This window comes from Dryobates pubescens, chromosome 12, assembly GCF_014839835.1.
Source record: "Dryobates pubescens isolate bDryPub1 chromosome 12, bDryPub1.pri, whole genome shotgun sequence".
NCBI classification, from domain to species: Eukaryota; Metazoa; Chordata; class Aves; order Piciformes; family Picidae; genus Dryobates; species Dryobates pubescens.
This window is the reverse complement of record NC_071623.1, coordinates 28,897,386-28,918,889: the sequence shown is the minus strand read 5'-3', so window position 1 is coordinate 28,918,889 and position 21,504 is coordinate 28,897,386. Positions and strand designations below refer to the sequence as shown.

General features: G+C 43.3%; 1 protein-coding gene across 1 annotated transcript; it reads right to left on the bottom strand.

Moving 5' to 3' along the window:
• Positions 1 to 11,745: 11,745 nt before the first annotated feature.
• Positions 11,746 to 16,993, bottom strand: HSPA13 (heat shock protein family A (Hsp70) member 13). The gene is made up of 5 exons (XM_009899210.2): positions 16,868 to 16,993; positions 15,425 to 15,765; positions 14,376 to 14,589; positions 13,544 to 13,711; positions 11,746 to 12,656 (listed from the first exon to the last, which is right to left on the bottom strand). The coding sequence occupies exons 1-5, from the start codon at positions 16,890 to 16,892 to the stop codon at positions 11,989 to 11,991; spliced, it is 1,416 nt and encodes a 471-aa protein (XP_009897512.2). The 5' UTR covers positions 16,893 to 16,993; the 3' UTR covers positions 11,746 to 11,988.
• Positions 16,994 to 21,504: the final 4,511 nt, after the last annotated feature.

Below are 21,504 nucleotides of genomic sequence, written 5' to 3'. Positions count from 1 at the left end.
CTGGAGTAATAGTGCTTGCTTTTTTCCTCTTCATTCTATTCATTACTCTTATTTGAGAGAAATTCAACCTTTTGCTTTTGCACTTTATTTAAAAAAGGAATGTTCAAAATTCCTATTATTTTCCTAATGTGTTATGCAGAAGGTGTGCTGATACTTTATTTACAACCCACTGAAAGAGCAAAGTGCTATTTAAGGTATAGGAAGCACTTTAAAAGTTTTCCTAATAAAGTAAAAAAGGCTATTTGGTTTGTCCCCTTCTGTCCTCCCCGCCTCTAACTCATGTAATATAGAAACTTCATGAAAGTACACAACTTCAGCCACTCATGAAACATATCTATCACTTCATCATTCATGGAATGTGTTGTTTTGAATGGTGTAAATTTTCTGGAGCCACTGAAGAAGTGTGCAGGCTGAAAATTCTAAGTGTCACATCAGACATGTGCTTGTCACTCAAATACCAGCACCTATAAAGTTGCTGATTTAGCTCTGATTTAGCTCAGTTAGAATCAGCTTGTATGGTTATTTGAACTGTGACTTCTTTTCCAGTAGTAAATCTGAGGTAAATACAAGGCTTACATATGTATCATTACTGGAATGTATGTACTTTATGGCTTACAGTTATGTACTGACCAGAACTATGTGCATATATATGCATCTTTCTATACAGTTGCTCTCTAGTCATTTATTTTCTTACTTGAGAAATCTAAATGTTCACTGTAACAAACAGATAATAAATTTAATGAGTATCTTATCTACTTGTTAGCCAAAAAGCATGAGTCAGTGGAGTTAGTGCTACCTCTTAAGAAGTTCTCCCTTTGTGCATCAGGGGAAGAATAAACTATCTCACACCATGATGAATCAAAGCAGTTAAAGGACCTATTTTCTGTTGTGAATTCACAACTGCTGCCCACAACCTAAAGACAACGACAGAGGTATTGTCTTATGCAATACCAAGTACAGGTAAAACACTTCTAAGATCCTACTATATGAGAAAGTGAAACAGTTAATTTTCAGTTCTTTAATACTAGTGAAACTTTATATTGCTTTAAGATAAATCTTCATACTAGATGTAGGCTTCAAATTGAACCTGATGGTAAAAAAAGGATTTTGGTTTTATTGAACTCCGTTTTCTCAGTTACACTGTTGGTTTGCTTGAAAGGAATACTTTTCATCCTGACACCAGTACTGAGGAAGAGTATCTGAGTTAACTGGTCTAAAGGTGATGTGCTTTGCAAGCCCAAATGAGTTTCAGCAATGGAAGAATGTTTAGCTTGTGACAATTTCTCTTTTGTCTGATAAGACAGATCACACTTATTAAAACTATTTTCTCAAGACATAGCTTTTAATTTCCCAAAGGGATTGCCTTCTTTAGCTTCAGAGACATTCCTATAATGCCACACAGTATAGCACCCTTGAAATGTCATCAGCAACTGAATTCAGCCTTCTTTAGAAAGAACTTACATAACAGAACTTTATGCCTTAAACAAGATTTATGCCTTATGTTTTAAGAAACTTGGTAAATCTACCCAGTTCCTTTCTCTTGCCCTGTAACCTTCCACACAAACACTTTTCTCTTTTGGGGGGTTTTGGTTGGGTTTTTTGGCTGTTCTTTGTGTTTTGTTTTTTTCTCCACCAGCAACTTTAGGACTAAGCTATGTAAATGTCATCGAACTCCTGTGGAAAGATACTGCTGACATTATACTAGTAAGTCACTGATCACAGCGTTTGACACAATAATGGGAAAATCAGCAAGCAAAATCCACTGGATTTCTTTAAACCTGTTCCCTAATGTTAAAGAAATTTAAATATAATAGAGGAAAAATACATTAACGTTAGCTTAAGTTAGAATAAAGTTCATCAGACAAAAGAGAAAACAGATGATGCCCAATCCAGAAGTAGCCCAGAGAAAGAGAATCTTGGACAGGTCTATGCTAATGTGTCTTTATCAGACTTTCTCAATAAACAGATTAAATAATCTGTTCTATGCAACGATGCTGTATCAAAAAGGATGTCTGGGAGGATCAGATTGGATATAGCTGATAAAATACCAATAAAAATCTTGTAAAGAAATAATTATTCTTACTGTGTTTCTCCTAAGTCTATTTTTTTTTTCCTGGGTGAGGTATGGGGTTTAACAAATTAGGATACCTGCATACCTGAAGCGCATCAGTATGTTAAGAAAACCTGGGCATGTGGGAATGTGCTGTAACTGAGTTTCTTCTGTATGTCTGTAAACTTAGGACATCACTTTGGTCAGGGCCCATTGATATTTCAACTATATTGTCACCATGTTTATGAAATAAAATACTGGAAATAAAACATTTGAGTTTGGCCTTGACCAAGTATTTCTTCCACAGAAGAAAGCTAATTATTGTTATTTTGTCCCAGTTTTTCACTTCCCATGCTGCTGGTGTAGAGTAAAATAAAGACACTGAATTTTACTGACTTCTGGGGAAAAAAAACATTTATGTTAAGGAAAAAAAAACACACCACCTTTACCACCTGGAAGAGGATATTGCTACCCATGCATTCCAGGAACCTCTTAGATTGCTGGTAACTTGCTGTGTTGTCCTTCCAACAGATACCTGGGTGGCTGATATCTTCCCAGGAGGCCCAGGGCTTGTGAACATGAAGCTGCTCCTATCTGTTTATAGAGGGCCTCATCCACTAAGTCTTCTTGATCAGGTGGCCTTTAGCAGATACCCATTATAATGTCACCTTACCTTATTTTCCCTTTAATCCTCACCCATAAGCTCTCTGTTGCCTCATCTTCCATGGACTCCAGATGGTCTTTGATGTAGAGGGTCACACCCTCTCCCCTCCTCCCCTTCCTCGCTTTCCTAAAGAGCTTATATCCGTCTAGTTCTACACTCCAGACATGAGAGCCATCCCATCATGTTTCCCTAATGCCAAAGACATTATAGTCCTGCAGGCACATGCACAGTTGCAGTTCTTGCTTGTTCCCCATGCTCTGTGTGTTAGTGTAGAGGCATTTAAGTTGGGGGTTCCATTGCAGCTGCTTTACTGACTGGGGTTCCCTAATCCTGCTCTTCAGGCACTTTCTTTACAGCCTGCTGTCCAACTTCAGGCCCAACATGCTTATTAGTCATTGGCTTTGAGCACCTCTTACCCCAGCAACTCTAGTTTAAGGCCCTCCTCACTAGATTGGCAAACTGCTGTCCAAAGATGTTCTATCCCTTCTCTGAAAGATGGACCCCATCAGCCCCTAGAAGACCAGAGTTCTGAACCTAAGTTTTATGGCTTAGATAGTCAAAGCCCTGTGACACCACTCTCTCAACCATTTACCAATATTCCCTATTCTGTCAGACCTTGCAAGCCCCTTCCCCTTAACAGAGAAGACTGATGAAAAGACTGTCTGTGCTCCCAAATCCTTTGCTACCACTCCCAGTGCCTTGTAGTCCCTCTTGATTCTCTTTAGGTTGCTCACTGTTGTGTAGTTGCTGCCCACATGAAACAGCAGCAGTGGATAATAGTCAGTGGAACATACAAGGTCAGGCAACCTCTGTTACATCCCTTCCTACCTACCTTTACATTTAAATACTAATAAGAAAACTGCTTGAAGCCTCCAAAAAAGCAAAAGAATAAAGTATTGAGAAGTAAAAAAAATTCCAAACTTGCTTATCTGGTATGCAGTCTGCCAGAGCTCCTGAGTGTCGCATCAGCAGGCTCCAGACACAGGCTGGGGTTTCAGCTGCTAGTGGCAGGTGGAACAGTTCTGCTGGCAGTGAGCACACACTTTCTAAGCTTTATCCGGAAGTGTAAGTTGGATCTGTTCAGCAGCAACGGTGCTGCTGTGCTGGTTCCTGTGGGAGATGCAGCTGGGGTCGTGAAGCAGTTCTTCGCTCTGCGGGCCCAACTCTAAGGTGAAAGCTATCATTTTCTGGTGTGCTCATGTACTCCTGGTAGAATATATCCAGCTACGTGCTAGTAAAATGTGGGTTTATGTGTTTAGTCGTAAGCCGGGATGCACACAGACAACCACACACCATTCCCTCCCCTGCCCTCTCAGTTTTTCAGCTCCCTAGTACAACACGTGTCAGGCCTGTCATTCGGTGCCACCGAGGAGAGAAAAGTCACTCTCAGCCCATGCCCTTGGGTGCTGCAGGTGACGTTTTGGAGCACAGTTTCTTTCACCAGGCCGGCAGAGCTACCAGCAGCACCCCTTCTCCGGCCCGTTGGGGCTGGCGAAGTGGACGGGCTTCAGTGGATCCCAGCCGCACGAAGGCTGAAGGTGAGGCAGGGCCGCCCCCGCCGCACCTTGCCTGGCCCCAGGTCCTCCGACCGCTGCCTCCTGCTGCCCTTCCCGGCGGAAAGCCCGGGGAGGCGTTTCACAGCGTCAGGCTCGGAAACGAGTCATGGCTGGCTCCCGCGGGAGGCAGGGCTGCTTCTACGACAGCCTGCGTCCCAGCGGCAAGAAGGTGGCACAGCGCGGGGAGAAGAGCAGGGAGGAGGCGCTTTGCACGGTGTGGAGGGCGGGATGCGCCTCACCGGGGCCGCCCTGTTGCCCCGGGAGGGAGCTTGCGGCTGCCTAGCGTGCCACACCGCCCGGGGCCACCGGCACAGCCGCGGGGGCCGTGCGGGTGGTTTCTTTAACTTGACCTGGTTTTGTGTAGGATTCGTGCTAGGTCTGTGCCAAAAAAAAATTATAGGAAGCTATTAACAACTGGTAAGCTCTCTGCTCTGCGTCCTTTGAATTTTTAAGGAGGGGATAATCTTTAGGTCATCGTTTCGTTCAGTATTTCTTACCATTCTTTTCTTAGGGAAATAGGAACTTTGCCACAGGCAGGAATAGAAGCAGGATTTAGGCAGGGAATGTTTTCGACCAAGACTTCTACCGTGTTGTTCTATAGTAAAAGACAGTGGTTCAAACACGCAGTGCTGCATGGTAAATGGTAATGACCATGGCAGACTTTTGCGTCTGATAGTGAAGAGTGAATAGACGCACAAGCAAACGTATCCGTGCTTATTGTGTGTGTGTGGGTTTTGGTTTGGTTTGGCTGGCTGGTTTGGTTTTTTTGGTTTTGTTTTTCATTTCATCATTTGGCTTTTCGCTGAAAGTACCAGGAAAATTGCGGAGAATAAAGGATCTGAGAGCAGCCGCAGCAAACATTGTTGATAGGTGGATGTTTTACACCACCTACCGAAAAGAACTGTAACTGCATCTTTGGGTAGAAATCAAGACGGTAATTAACTCCCTAGGTGTGCTGAAGTCACTTTTGGGTGTGGATGCACATTCCTCAATAAGTATGGGAGAGTGCATATTTGTTTGCCTGTGTTATGCTTATCTCCGGTGACTTACGAAATTGGCAGCAATTCACAAACTTCCTGGTTTTCTCCATATTTGTATGTACAGTACATGTTAGTAGTCTAAAAGGAGTTTGCTGTTCTTGATAGTGAGGACTGTTCCAGCCCAGGTTTTAGGTCTGTAGGATGTTGGGTAGTGATAGGACTAGGGGGAATGGATGCAAGCTAGAGGAGGGTAGATTCAGATTGGATGCTAGGAAGAAGTTCTTCACCATAAGGGTGGTGAGACACTGGAACAGGTTGCCCAGGGAGGTGGTGGAAACTTCCATTGTTTTTGTGCTGAAACCCAGTAGTTTAATACTGTTACCTTGCTTAAAGAAAGTGATGACATAATGAGTCCGCATCCCTGAGGTGTTTGAAAGACTGTAGACATGGTTCTTAGGGACATTATTTAGTAGTAGGTTAGGTAGTGTTAGCAGTTGGATCTTCAGGGTGTTTTCCAACCTAAATGATTTTATCACAGTGTAGTCCTGAGATACAAAAGGTATTCCAGATCAGAATAGTCAGTGGGTTGTGATGCTGCTGATGTTTAAGAAATAGTATAGTTTCCTGTAAAGAAATATGGGAACAGAAATGTAGACAGATTCCAAGGTACAAAGGTTCTTCAGAATTTACTCTTCAAATGTGACAGACTACTTGGATTCTTCTTACTTCAGGGGAATTTCAGTGTATTTAAAGTGACAGTAATTATGATACACTATTTAGTTGGTAGTCTTTATAGGATTACAGATATTATTTTAATTATAGATTTTATTTATATACACTCATTTGTATCATTAACTTTTTGAGTCAGTAGTTCTCCTTATTTTGCCTGTATTTCAAGCTTTCTAAATCCATTGCTTCCATTCAGACTAATATCTCTAGGCTATAAGAAGCCACAGGGCTGACCTGTTTGAACTCAATGAAAGTGATTCACCGTGCAGAGTGTGTCCTAAATTTGAAAAGAAACGGAGAGAAGACACCCAGAAGTGCTCCACAGGATCAAAGGTAGCTATAATTCTGACAATAAGCAGTACCCTTTTATAAGCTTAAGGAGTCTGGAAGCTGGAGAAGAGTTCTAAACTCTTGTTTATTGAACGACCTACATTTTGTGCATCACTAAGGCCGCTTGGTGTTGTGATCAGTGATCTCTAGTGGATCTACAGGATTTATCTGACTTGTTTAACTTCAAACTTACCTCTTAGAAAGATGCCTAGTTACACTCTGACACTTCAAGTGATACCAGGCCTACTGTGACTGATAGGGAATGTACTGTGACTTTACTTTAGTCATTAATTACTGTATTTGTAAAATGGTCCAATTAGTTTGTCTCTGAACTTGTTCATTCCCCTGTGTCTTATGTGTTCATCTGTATTTCACTTTGGTAGAGAAATCTGCTTTTGGCTTGTTTATCAGTAGATGCTCTCACTTATTGAACACTGTTAAAAAAATAATTAACAATATTGATTTACAGTATTTTACGTTTTTATCCTGTGTGATTTTCATCTAAATCATTGAGATTTCCAGTCACATTTATTATTTTGTTACAGCTAGAGTGTACTGGGAGCTCTGTAATGTTAGGAAGTTCAGAAGAGAGAGGACTTACAACCTGTAAGTCCACTAAGAGTGCAGCTTTTGGCATTTAAGGACTTTCTGTGAAGTGGGCTTCTGCAGACTGTACTCTGCATTGGTTAGGCTGCACCTTGAGTACACATAGCCTCCTCAAAATTATCACTGTTCCTCTTGCATGTAACTTGGCTAATGACTAATGTTGGCCTTTTACAGTCTACTTACTGGGTCACAACTGTGCTTAGTCAGGGTGTCTGATGAACTGCCTTGGAAAACATCAGGTCTGCGTATAAATCTGTGTGGGTAATAATTGTTGCCAGGGACTGACTTCTTAATTTTGTCTCTTCATGAAAAAAGCTTTCATGTGCATCCAAAAAAGTTTTTAAACTTAATTACTGAGCACATATTTCTATAGCTGTAAGTGCTGGATGTGACCCATATGCATTCTGGCACATACCAGGCTACGTGTACTTTTCCAGATATTCCCTGCTGTATTGAGCACACAGAAGCTAGTGGTACTTCTTTATGCAATAATTGCTTTTGGGTTTATTGCTGAACATGTCACCTTTCCTGTAGGAAATTAAGAATATTTGATTTATAATTATAGCCTTCTAAGTTTTCTTAACATTTCTCAGGAGTGTGGCATCTAGTTCTTCACAAAGTTGACAACAGTAATAATTCCCGTGTTGTAGTTGCCAGGTGGTCAGCAAGCTTTTACTCAGCCATAGAATCATAAAATCACAGAACCAATAAGGTTGGAAAAGATCTCAAAGATCATCAAGTCCAACCTGTCACCCAACACCTCATGACTACTAAATGATGGCTTCAAGTGCCACGTCCAATACCTTTTTGAACACCTCCAGTGATGGTGACTCCACCACCTCCCTGGGCAGCACATTCCAATGGCCAATCACTCTTTCTGTGAAGAACTTTCTCCTCACCTCAAGCCTAAACCTCCCCTGGCACAGCTTGAGACTGTGTCCTCTTGTTCTGTTGCTGATTGCCTGGGAGACCAGACCCCACCTGTCTATAACCTCACTTCAGGTAGTTGTAGACAGCAAGAAGGTCTCCCCTGAGCCTCCTCTTCTCCAGGCTAAGCAACCCCAGCTCCTTCAGCCTTTCATCATTGGGTGTGTGCTCCAAACATTTCTTCTTGCTTGCCATACCAATAATAATTATGGTGTGACTCTTAAGCACCTGTGGCCCAACTTTGCACCATAAACCCAGTCTTGCCTTGAACTTTATATTCACATCATAATGGGGATTCTGAATAAGCTAGTCAGTATGCTAAAGCACTTTTTGTTCAGTGTAAAACTTTGGACCCTCCTATATGTTAGCTGTGGTGTATGTCATAGAATCAGAATCAATAAGGTTGGAAAAGACCTCAGAGATCATTAAGTCCCACCTGTCACCCAGCACCTCATGACTAACTAAACCATGGCTTCAAATGCCACATCCAATCCCCTCTTGATCTCTGATGCCTTACACTACCTCTTGAGAATGATCTGTCAAAAAAATTCAAGTTGATACTCGGTGCATTCTATTTAAGACCTCTCTCTTTGCTGCTAAAAGCTTCAGAATGTGTCTCCTACAGTTTAGAGTCTTTTTGTTTTAAGTGTACCCTCCTTACATAACCATGGGTTAATGTTTTACCACTTTTGCTTTGCCTAAGCAATTAAGGCTAAAGGAATAAGCTCTCTGCAGTTTTGCTGTCTTTCCAGGTTTGGTGGTTTGGGGATTTGTTTTGCTCTGTTTCAGGTTTTGGGGCCTTTTTGTTTGTTTGCTTGTTTATTTTGTTTCTGTTTTGTGGGGTTTTTTTATTGTTGTTTGGTTTTTTTCCTTGTCTGTTTGTTGGGGGGTTTTGGTGTGGCTTGTTGTTTTTTTAATCTGTAATTTAAATAAATGATTGCTTCTCTATCCAAACTTCATTAGGTTGTGCACAGATTGGCCCCCTCCCCTTGCTCCTTTACACCTCCTGGTACTTTAGCTGAAATTATTCTATTTCCTTAGCTTCTCCTGGAGCACAGGCCACAGAATTTATACAGTTGTGACCAATCAGCCATCTCAAGAAGAACTCATACTAGCAGAATAATTCTCCTTAGAATGATGGGAGAAGCGTCATTTCCATACTGATACTTTCTGAAGCAATTTTCTAGAAGGAACATGTAGTTTTACAGTACCAGAAAATAACTGCAATAGCACTTCCCTGTTTAGGTACCTGAGATTTTCTGAAATCTCATGAAGCAGCTTCTTCCACAAGGGAAGCATTGCCACAAGCGTCTACAACCCTCATCTTCTAACCTCTCAAGATGACTGCAACAGTGCTGTTTTCACAGGGAAATAATGCAAGTGAAACAAGACCTGCCCAAGGAACAGAAATGGCTTTTATTAAAAACATTCTAAAAGATTATTTATAAAATGCATTTCACCATCTGCACTTGGAAGCAATTCAGGAACATACAACTGTGAGGCATCTTACACTTTCTGGATTTCAACTGGCAAAACAAGCTTTGTCTGTATAAATTTGTTACACACCCAATGCCACAGACAACCATACATGGAGTTCAAGGATTGTTTTGTAGAAAGATTTCAGCCTTCAACTATCAGTTTAAAGAGCCTTTGGGTAAGCAGCACATGTGCATAACTGGAAATACCCACTTAGTAGACTAATCTTTACAATTCAGTGGTTTGTGCCAAAATACAGTATTAAAGGATACAAAATAAATAACTTTGCAGAATTCAGACAAGTTATTTAATAAATAAGGATGTACTGTGAAATATCCAATTTCTTTACTGAAGAAAATATCTATGTAACAATCTGAATAAATACCCCCTTTCCCCCCCCCACCCCCCATACAACAACTCACCCTCCCCTTACAACTCCCAGAATAACACTGAAAGATTTAACTTCTCCACAGTATAGGACTACATGAAAAAGTACTTCATTTATGTGCATTGAGAGTTTAACAATTTCAAGTTCACCCCACACCTTCCTAACTTGTCCCAAAATTGCAAGAAGCTTTTGACAGCTCAGCTTTGTGTGCTGTGGCTGTATTTTTATACAGGTCTGTTCATTTTACACAGTGCCTTTAAAAAAAAACAAACCATAAATAAAAGGAAGACCTACTGTAACTCTACTATAGTAGACTTTGAGATGAATTTACAGCAGGGTAGAAGGCCACAATGACTCCAAAGACACTGGAATATGTTGGATTAAATACATACATCTGCAAAGCAAAGGCCCCAAATAGCAACTGTGTGTGAGAGTGGTACTGTGTATTTGCATTCATCCACAAATTCACTGAAGAGGCACTTCTTTCAACACAAGAGTTGAGTTACTGGAAGTTCCACACAGACCTAGACGGGGTCACTTTCAAGGAAGTACAGAGGGAAAAAACAAACCCTCAAATAAAGATCACTTTGGTTTTCAACTCAGGGAAATTAAACAGATGTTATCAGTATTTTGGGAATCCTCTGTGAAGTTAAACAAAGCTGATCCTATGGTTGTGTGCAGCTATGATTCAATTTAAGAGGTTTTTAATTGGATTACTTCAAAGATATGTTTAGACAACAGCTATGCAAACAGCTGAATCAGCTTAACTGATTTATAGCAGTAGCATAAATAAGGCCTACTGCCAGGAGAGTAATAAGCCTACTTTAATATAGTCACAGGTTAAACAATAAATCTAAGACCCACATATTATCTTGGCAAGCTTAATAGGAACAACATTATTCTAGAGAATACAAGAATATGCTTGGGAGCCCCTGTTACTAGAGCTTACCTGATTAAGACTGGGTTGATGGATGCTGAAGCCAGTCTTAGCTGAATCAAGTGTTTTCATTGCAGAAAGTTCTACACAGGTAGAAGAATTCAACTGGCCATTAAGTCTGACTCAACGCTCTAAAGACAACACAACTGTCACAAGTTTATTGTATTCAGATCATCAGTTGTTTTTTTTTCCCTCCTCATGCATTTGCTAGATAGCCAAGTAGCAAATTATTTGCCTAAAGTCCTAAGAAAGTGATACCTGAAATCCTGAGTTCCACACACACTTCCTTCCCAAAGAACAGCTACAATCTCCCATCTATGTTCAGAGTGGGGTTAACAAATCTTGAATCACAGATACAAGCTAAAAATCCCAAACCACCTGGGTGAGTTGCCATTTACCAGGACCACAGGAACTAGACTTCATGCAGGCAGTTCCTTCTGTCCCATGCTTTCTCCCCAGGAATAACACAGCTTGGGGTACTCCAGAAGAAAACAATCTAACACTTGTAGATGTGCAACAATGAAATTGGTGTTGGTCAAATTCAAAGGAAGATGTGAAGGTGTGGCTTTAAGATACACAGAATTACTGCAGGTTTCAAATAAGGTGAGAGACGGTATAAATAGTTGGTAATATGCCCTTCTGTGGGGAACAGTGGTACAACAGCAGCACCTGTATGTTAACCATAAATGCCAGATCAGGAAGTAAGCCCTTGAAGACACTAAGTAACACTACATTAGCAAAAGCTAAGTTTCTTAACATTGTTTGGCTGAACCATGAGACAATTTGCCATATAGCCTCAGTAATACCAGTATGCTGTTATGAACAGCAGAAGAATCAAGTGAATGCATGTCTCATTCAAGCTGCAACATGCTTTTTAGAAAGGTGCTCAAAGGACTCCATTTAATAAATAAAGTTAAGCTCAACACTGCTAGTGCTCTGTGCATTAACGCTGCTTCACATTCTTTCAAAGTAAGTAACCTGGACCTGGAAATACCTACAGTAAACCATATTAGCTCTGTCCTTTGGTCACACCCCTTTTCTATTTTAAGCATACACCTCCTTCAATATTTGCTAACAAAATTTAGCAAGAGTAAGGATGTCATCACTGGCATTTTCATCCAACATCCAATCTACAAGTAAACACAGGATACTTCCAAAACCCACTCGTACCTTTGCAATAGCATCTAGCATTGATACAGTTAGGTGTCCAGGAACACCTAACCAGAACAGGTAAAAAAACTTTATTAATACAGCTCAAGATTGGACTCCACTGCCAGTCAGGTAAGTATGCACCATCAGAGTACACGTTCAGAGAGAGGGGAGGGCGACGGGGAAGAGTTTAGTTTCAGTTAAAATTAGTCTTCCGTAAATGCTTATTAGGAATTTCTATGGCGCTGACTTGAAGCGGCCAGGACCCACCAACAATTCCTGCTTGGATAGCCACGCCGGTCACCACAGCCAGATCAGGGTCCACAGAAGTGTTAGGCTCCTTGCCAAAGAATTCCTGAATAACTCTGCGGATTCGAGGGATCCGGGTAGAACCTCCAACTAACACAATTTCATCCACTTCTGCTTTGCTGAGGTGGCCTTCCTTCAGCACTTCCTCAATAGGCACAAGGATCTTCTCGAAAAGGTCCTCGTTCAACGTCTCAAACAGCTTCCTGGAGATTTCTGTTTCAAACAGAACTGTGACAAAGTTGTTCTCTGCTTTTGGAGGGTCTCCAAAATTCTTCAGATCTGCTTTTTGTGAAGGCTTTTCTGTTAGCACGGTGTTTGTTTTTACCTCACTTTCTGGAACTTCCTTTGTAGGCTTCCTCTCCGGTAAAGTCAACGAGACCCTTAGTGTAGCTGCCTCGTGAACAGTCAGGTTCAGTTTAACCGCTTCCACAGCCTGTCTGAGGCGATGGATTTCTTCTTTTCTGGTTGGCAGAGCGCCGTAGGTTTGATGGAGCTGGTCATATAAATACAGCATCAACCTCTGGTTAAAATCCTGTCCTCCAAGTTTGTTGTTACCTGAAACATCAGAATAGAAGGCATCAGACATCACTTCAAAACTTCACAAAGCAGCTCACACCGTCTCATTAAATAGTGCTCGAGAGCCACAACGATACTAGGACCATAAGCATAACAAGAGCTCACAGAGCTGTGAAAATAGACATAATTTTTGTCCACTGAAAAGTGCATGACTGTGGCAGTTTAGGCTAAGTGCCTCCTGCTGCTGCTGCCACACAAGATACACCTCTGGTGTCACAAGTGTCCAGCCCAGTGGGGGGGACACAGGAAATAGCGTATTTCATACCCATAATGTCCTGCTCCCTATAAATATCAGCAAGGTCTCACACTTCCTCTTTCTCCTCTCCTTACTCCTATGAGAGATGCTTCCCTATCTGGTAATGGTGGGGGAGCCTGGCTAGGCCTAATGCCAGGAGAAGAAAAGGGAGGGGCAGTCTCAGACCTGGCCAGCCTGAGACTAGCCTAGCAGTGGAGGTGGGGGAGGAAGAAAGAGCCCCGGGGGTTTTGGGTGCACCCTCAGGCAGGGAGAAAGGGAAATGGTGGGAGGCTTCTGGGTATGCTGTAAGGGACTGGCTATGCCTTGGGTTTGTCACTATGCTTGTAGCTTCTGTAAAACACTTCGCTGCTTTTCCATTTAAATTTTCCATCACTTCTGCCACCCATTTGTGTGAGTCTCATTTTTCTGCCCTGGTGGGAGGCAAGAGAGGATCTGCCTGGCCTCAAACTGGCACAATGACATACAGTAATTTATGGATTTTTATTTAGCCTTCTGCTTTTCCTCTGGAACTGTTCTGCTACACTGCAACAGGAAAAGGCATTGGTTGTTTACTCAGACATTTAGGTGCACCTTCCCCCCAATTTCTGGAGAAATAAAGACTTTTTCTCACCTGCCATAGCTCGTGTGAGGAACATCCCTCCCTGCTTGTTCAAGAGAGACACATCCAAAGTTCCTCCACCCAAATCCACCACCAGAACATTAAACACATCAGCTTTGTGGAGTCCGTAAGCCATGGCTGCAGCTGTGGGTTCATTAATTACTCGTAAAATGTTTAGACCTACAAAGAGCAAAAGACACCAAGCAACACTTAGTTAAAGTTTGAAACAAACTACAGTTCTCACATCATAATGGCATTTACCATTAGTTGGTTTTGTTGTCTTGGGGTTGTGGATTTGGGTTTGGTTTTTTGTTTGTTGGTTTGGTTTTTTTAAACCCCCATTTTTGCCTTATTAAAATGTCAGATGTAAAGGAAGTAGTTTCCTATGCAGTAATACTCAATGAACTTCCCTTATATAAGTAGTATTACTTCACTGTCAGGGTGAAGTCATAAACCACCATTTGCTCAAACACAAGAGAAACCTTGCTGAGAAAACTTACTTCAGATGGTGCACTTCTGTTTAAACTATTGTCCAAGAGTGCTCTGTGCAGTCTCTCTATTTGAGACTAACAAAAAGACTATTTTCCCTGAAGTAAAGCTTGCTACTCTAGCTATCCATACTTGCATAAGTCAGCTGCACTTGTCAGTACTCAAGAGTTCTCTGCTGTTCCTCACAAATGCTAAAGGTCTGTGAAAAAACCAAACACATAAAAACCAAACATATAAAATCCATTCTAAGGATCTGACACCAATGCCCTGTTTCTATATGCTCCCCAAAGACTTTACTGTTAGTGAAACAGACCTGAAGGTTTCACAGAAAAATTCTGCAATGAAGAGACATCACCTGCAAGGTTAGCTGCCTTAATGGTAGAATTCCGTTGCCTTTCATCAAACTCTGCTGGCACAGAGATGACTGCCTTTGAAATGGGCATGCCAAGAGAGTCTTCTGCCATTCTCTTCAATTTCAGGAGCAGCTGAGCACCAATATGCTCTGGAGTGACGTGAAAGGTTTCATTAGTTGTCACAGAAAATTCAGCTGATCCATTGTTGTTGAAAATCTACAAGGAAATAGCAACACAATCCACAAGAGAGAAGTCTTTGGTTTGTTTGGGTTTAATTGCTGTTCCACGCTGCTCTCAACACAGGTTTTATCTGCCCAGGGAGGTGGTTCAGTCACCTTCACTATAGGTGTTTAAGAAGAGACTGGATGGGGCACTTGGTGCCATGGTTTCGTTGATAAGATAGTGTTGGGTGACAGGTTGGACTCGATCTCAAAGGTCTTTTCCAACCACCATGCTGGGCAGCACATTCCAATGGCCAATCACTCTTTCTGTGAAGAACATCTTCCTTACATCCAGCCTAAGCCTCCCCTGGCACAGCTTGAGACTGTGTCCTCTTGTTCTTGTGCTAGTTGCCTGGGAGAAGAGACCAACCCCCAGCTAGCTACAACCTCCCTTCAGGTAGTTGTAGACAGCTATAAGGTGTCCTCTGAGCCTCCTCTTCTCCAGGCTAAACAACCCCAGCTCTCTCAGCCTCTCCTCACAGGGCTGCGCTCCAAACCCCTACCCAGCTTTGTTGCTCTTCTCTGGACACCTTCCAGCAACTCAGCATCTTTCTTAAACTCAGTGATTCAGAACTGGACACAGTACTCAAGGTGTGGCCTGACCAGTGTTGAGTACAGGGGCAGAATGGCTTCCCTGCTCCTGCTGGCCACACTATTCCTGATCCAGGCCAGGATGCCATTGGCCTTTTTGGCCACCTGGGCACACTGCTGGCTCTTGTTCAGCCTACTATCAACCAGTACCCCCCGGTCCCTTTCTGCCTGGTTGGCTACTCTGTTTCAAGCATCCCATAGCATACTGCTCAAAAAGAGCTCAGGAAGATGGCCCTTACCTTAAAGGGATACCTGCTACTTTCACTCTTGAGTTCTTCTGAAGAAAAGATTTTCCCAATAAATCTTTTTGCGTCATATATGGTGTTCTGCGGATTGGAATCAGCCAGTTCTAGGCCATCATAACCTACATACACATCTGTGTCTGTGAAAGAGACTATACTTGGAATGCTGTTGTGCCCATTTTCATCTGCAATAACCTTCACCTGCCCCGTTCCAGGAAGGAAGACGCCAACGGAGCAGTACGTTGTGCCAAGGTCAATCCCAATTACTTTTGGTGTAGGCATAGGTAAATATTGCTGTGCTAGATAGCCAGCTAACAAAAGAGCCAGAATAGCTGAACCTGAAACAAACATTTAAAGAAAAAAAAAGGTTAAATTATGCACTGCTACAAACCTAGAAGTCAATGCAAATTACACAGCATTATACATTACAACTCATGCAGTTTTATTTCATGCTCTGATGCCTGTTCAGCTACCAAATTCATTTTCAGTTTCTTCAAAGGCCACCACGAGCAAGTGTAGGTCTCTTAATTCAACAGAAAGCAGCTAGAAGATTTTTATCTTGGGCATTAAATCTGATTTTAAAAAAGGCCCAAGAGATACAGCAACCCCAAAACATCACCAACCTGTAATAATTCTTTTTCTCTCTACAAGGTATTTGAAATAAATGAAATGCAAAATCACACTTCCTGCCCCCATTTAAGCCATAGCTCCAGAACGAGCATCTTCCCACACCACTGAAGCTTTTCTATGCCTTGAAATCAAGGGATAGACTAGCTTAAGTGCAAAGTAGTTTGGGGGCAGGGGGGGAAAGGGGCTGAGTATTTTTTGTTGTTTTGGGTTTTTTTTATTTTCTATGTAGTTAACAGACATAGCGAGAATCCCAAAAAATCCAATTTCAGGCAATGCCTCTGAAAAGGGGAGAAAAGGAAGAAACAAGCAAGCAAACAACCCGAAACAAAAAGAACAACGATGCACCATAAATAAAACCTCAACAGATTTAACTTCAAGTAAGGGATAAGGTCTTTTTTCGCAGCAGGTAAGGCTAGTCAAGAGCGTGCTTCAAACGGAGTAGTGAGAAAAAAAACACCAGCTTTATTTTTCTGTCCGTGAATCTTCTCAGCAATATGCCAGCGCACAGCGCGACTTTCTAAAGACAGAAACACACCGAACCCATGACAGGAAGCTGTGACATCCTGAAAAGCCTCCCCGCGACGATAACGCTGGCGAAAGGCCCAGCAAACCTGGCCACTGTGGCCAGCGCCCATCGTCTGAAGCAGGGTAACAAGCCGCGCTTGGGCCCTACTAGACAGAAGCTGCCACAGGGGAGGCTGGGCAAGGGATCCTCAGCGCTCTGCCTGCCCCACCGCCTCCCGCTTAACCCCAGGGCACAGTCCCCTCGGCAGCCCGAGAGACGGCCTAGCTTCCTGTACCCCTGCTCACCCAGCACTGCCATTTGCCCGGCCATCGCTGCTCGCCGGCTCCCGCAGCGCCTGCCGCCACCGCCGACTGATGACGGCTCCTTCCGGGCCGCGGGGCACGCCGGGACGAGTGTTCGGCGCCGCGCAACCACCCCGTGCACATTGGCCTGCTGCAGGGGCGAGAAAACTACAGCGGCCGGAGGGGGCGAGGGTGGGAGCCGTTTCCGGCAGACACCAGCCAATGGGCTGAGAGTACCAGGGGCTAGGAGGAACAGGTAGCGAGGCAGGATGCGCACTGCCCGTCAAGGCGCACGCGTAGGCCGGGGCCGGCTGGGCCGCGGTGCCCACTGGAAGCGGTAGTTCGGGTCCTGCTGGCGCGGCGCCAGCTGAGCGCTGTGGCCGTCGCTGTGTGGGGAGCGCTGGGCGCCGATGGCAACGGCTTGGTACCTACGGCGGTAACTTGCCCAGCTTCTCGCCGGCTCCGAGCATCCTTCTTCCCTGGGGCCGGGGCAGGGTCGTGGCGCGGGGTCCCTGCTCGAGCTGCCGCCACCCCGCACCGTCCTGCCGGCGTGAGGCGTTAGCGACCGGGGATACGACGCTGGCAGTTTTACACCCGTTGAAACTGTTAGGCCTTGAAAAAATTAATTTTAAGAATTATTATATCGCTTAAGTTGTTATTGTTGGCATTCGGGTTTCACAGCCTTTCGCGAAGGGGAGGTGGGCAGCTGCCTTGTCAGCCCCGGGGCGGAATCTCCCGATGGGTAAAGCTGTGGGCCGGGTCATTGCACAACAAGGGCTTCTCTTTGGAGAAGCGCCGGGTTCTGTGGTGACATGACCTGGCTGTGGATCCGGAAGCCTGCTTAGTGCCTGTGCTGGAAGCAGACCAAGACCTGCAGTGTGAGTTTGAGCCAACACATGAAGCTGAAGCGGAGCATTTGTGTTTCATCTGCTCTCTCGTGCTGTATCTGGATAAAACACCAGGTTCTCCTGCACTGAGATTGTACTTTAGCTTTTAGAAACACTTAATTTTCTCATCCCTGAAGTGCTCTGATGCCTTTTTGCAACTTAACAATGCAGAAGTAGCAATTCGTGCAAGAAATACAATGTGAAATACAGTGTGGATTTGCTTCTTGTCATCTGTTCCTCTGATAAGGTCCTCTGTCATAAGGAGTAACAGACTTGCAGGTTCTTGCGAATCAGGTTTCTGCTTCAGGCAAAAACTGGTTGTGAGAATGCAAAGTTTCCTTAATGCAGTTTAAGTGAGCTGTTTTTGATATTCATAAACGAATAGCCAGTAGCAAATAGCATAGTGGAGGAAAACTTAGTAGGTTCAATTGCAGTTACCATCTCTAGCACCTCTATTGCTCATAAGTGATGGAAAGACACGTAACTGAAAAGTAATTCCCAGGAGCTTCTTCTATGCTGCTTTAGGCAAAAAGTAGAAGGCACCACTTTATCTTAACAGTAAAAAACATGCATCCTCCATTTACTGTTAATGTAGTGATGTGATTTATTCTCTGCACAAGAAGGTGGCAAGAAGATTAAAACATTTGCCTTTCTTAGTGACTCATGATCTGACTATTTTCTAATCACATATCTAAATAGTTTCTTTTCCATGCATCAGAGTTCAATAGATTAATTATGTTTCTGGACGTGGCACTGTTGTAATTGTTGTCACTCTTATTTAAGTTGGGGAAAACTTGTAATCATTGTTTACTGTATTCCTTCACTTGTGTAACTCAAGTGTAAACTGTTTTGTTCAAGTGCCAGTGGATAGTGAACAGAAGACATTTATTGAAAACCAGGCATAAAATTAGAGCTGGATCATAATTTTGATATTTGATAGCAACCAGATGCTTTAATACGTGGAGGAAATCCGTAATGTGGCACAGTGGGACATAGATATGGAAGGAAGTTTTAAAAAATACCGATACAAAACCTCATTTCAGAGATTTCCTCTTTATCTAAAGCATAGGCCAGGCTTAGCTTTTCATCTTACAGGTTAAAACTCTGAAAGACATCGGAATCACTTGATAACGTGCTTGCTGAAGGACAGAATCCAAGTGTGCTTTCCTATATAGTTTCCATTCTATTTCTTCAAAACAAAGCTGCATAATGAATTCAGCATATCAGTCAATGCCTCCCCACCTGACTGACTGCCCAGAACCCTGGCTGTTCCCTGTAGCATTACACAGCGCAGGTCACCTGCCTGGGAGTCAAATCAGGATCATCTCAGCAGGCTTTCTGTCCTGCAGCAAAGGCATATCATGCAAGAAGCTCTTTCAGAAGCTGTCTTGCTCCTTGTAACTGTTATTGGCTTTTGTGTATTTTGAAGGCTGGATGAACTCTTAAGTCCTCTGTAGTCCCTTGAAGGCAACATTTGGTCTTCAGCACCCATGCTCAGATGAAGTCCAAAATGCCTGTTTCCCCACACACACATATTTTCTTCATGACGTATTGGGACCTGCTTATGGATACTCCTGGATTTTGCACAGAGATGCCTGACTTTTCTTGGATCTGCAAAACTGACAGAGCTAAGGGTTGGTTACCCTTGACTGTCCTTGTTTTTCTGGCCATTACCAGGCTGTCTTCTGGATAAGCTTCTTTTACCTACCCTTGCAGATCTCTTGTTTAGGACAGTGAGACTTGTTTCCAGATAAGAAAATATATCTGAGAGGGTGCTACAACCAGGAGAGGGTAGTTCAGGAGCACCTGCTCACTGCAGTGGGGTTGGGCTAGATGACCTTTGGAGAGCTCTTCCAACCCAAACCATTCTATTTCTAGAGAAAATTCTTTGATTTTGCACAGAATAATTAAATATTCATCAGTCACTGGAGGGAGAGAGGCTTGTTTGGCTGAGAGGTCCTCATGTGAAAGGTTTGTCTGGAGCAGAGTGGTTGTCTCAGGAAGATTGTTGTCTGTTACCACACAAAATTCGCTCCTTATGTCCCTGAGAGGTCCTCACTTAGAAGGTTTGACTGGAGGTAACAGCACTCTCACCTTTGAGTGAATCCTGTCCATGATGGCAATATAAAATGTCCTGTTCCCATTGCTCAGAGGACCATTTGTGATTCACCCACAATGAGATCAAGACACAGACAAGTCGGACATTGCCCAGCAGTTTAGTGCTTTCATAGAAGTATCATAGGAGAAGCAAGAGCTAAGAAAGGAGGAGCAATAGAAAAGGTATCAAAATGTAGGCAGAGCTGTCTTATAGATTGCAAAGATAGTCACTACCGTGGATCCGGCAGTGTCCTGCTGGTCTGTTCTCAACGGTTCAGCAGGGAGGGTCCCCCCATGTCTTGAAAAGGCCCTGGTGCCCCTTTGTGGTTCTGTCTTTAGCCAGACTCGCTGCATGTGCTCCTGCCAGACTGTGCAAGACATGTAGCACTCACACAGCTGTCGTGTGGGCTCTGCCACATCATTGCACATGTGCCAACACACCTGGGCATCTGCCCTCTTAGAAGCTCTGACTGGTCCTTGCCAGCTGCCCAACCACTACACCCTCCGTTCCCCTTTGATAGCAAAGCTTAGGTGGGTTTTGTTGCTAAATGATAATGCAGCATTACAGTGTTTGAGACAAAGCACAAATGCTGTCTTCCACAGCAGGCAAGGCACATACCACTGTGTTGAGCAGCCCATCTGTGGGTGGGCTATGCAAGTTTGGACCCACAGAGCTGCTTTTAAGAAGCCCATCACTATAATAAGGTTGGATATAGCTGAATGAGGTTAAGTGAGGTGCTGTGGTGACATGGAATTCTAGGACTGAACAGCTTGCGGTATCTTTGCTGATTTGACAGCATCAGCCAGCCCCTGCAACAGCCCACTGGGCCCTCAGTAGTCACCTGCTGCTGACTCAAGTGGAAGGTGAGCACGCAGCTAAGTCTCTCTAAGGGTCTCAGCCAAGTGCTTGTTTATCCTTATTAGTGCATCTATTCACTCTGTTAGTAAGCTGTTTATAATATTTCAAAAGCTTTTCAGGGATTAATTTCCTTCAAGGGGCTGTTGTTTTCCCTAGGTGCTTTGATAGGTGGAAGTAAACAGGTTTTTGTCTGCAAGTAGCTTTAGGGGGAGAGTTGTTCTTACAATGTAAGAGCAGAGGTTGGTTTTAAAGTGGTCTCCCATCAGATGTGAACTGGCATCTTCAGGAAAAAAACTACTACACTAGGGAGTATTGCTCAAACCGCAGACCTGTGACGTGCTAAACACAGTTCAAACATTTGGTATGCATGGAATGAAATACAGCTCGTTTTCATTTGTAGGATGCTCTGCATCAGCTGTATCCCCACACTTGGAGAAAAGGGAACTGAATTTGCAAAGTATCCTCTTTTCTGCTGTTGTATAAAACAGAGCTTCCTCTTTCTAGGGTGGACTCAGTGAATGCTTTCTGTATTCTCTCAATCATTTTCAAGCCAGTATCCAAACCCAAAACACGGGATGCTAGGGTATAGTCAAAACACAGCGTGACCCTAGCAACACAGTATTATCAAACTGTGTTTTCCCACTCCGAAGGAGAAAGGAATTTGGATCTACTTTGTAGATGGCGAGTGTGTGAGAAGGAAGGCTGTTTAGATGTTAAAATATCAAACCTCAATTTCTGGTTTTAACCTAAGTAAAAGTAGGTTCTTAGAATACACAGAATACATAGAATAAACCAGG

What these genes read in the sequence shown, in the direction of transcription:
- HSPA13 (XM_009899210.2), bottom strand. Translation starts at nt 16,892, where the DNA reads ATGGCCGGGCAAATGGCAGTGCTGG. An exon ending in CGGGCAAATGGCAGTGCTGG is followed by an intron (nt 15,766 to 16,867) that starts GTGAGCAGGGGT and finishes TGTTTGTTTCAG; the next exon opens with GTTCAGCTATTCTGGCTCTT. An exon ending in TAAGGCAGCTAACCTTGCAG is followed by an intron (nt 13,712 to 14,375) that starts GTGATGTCTCTT and finishes TGCTCTTTGTAG; the next exon opens with GTCTAAACATTTTACGAGTA.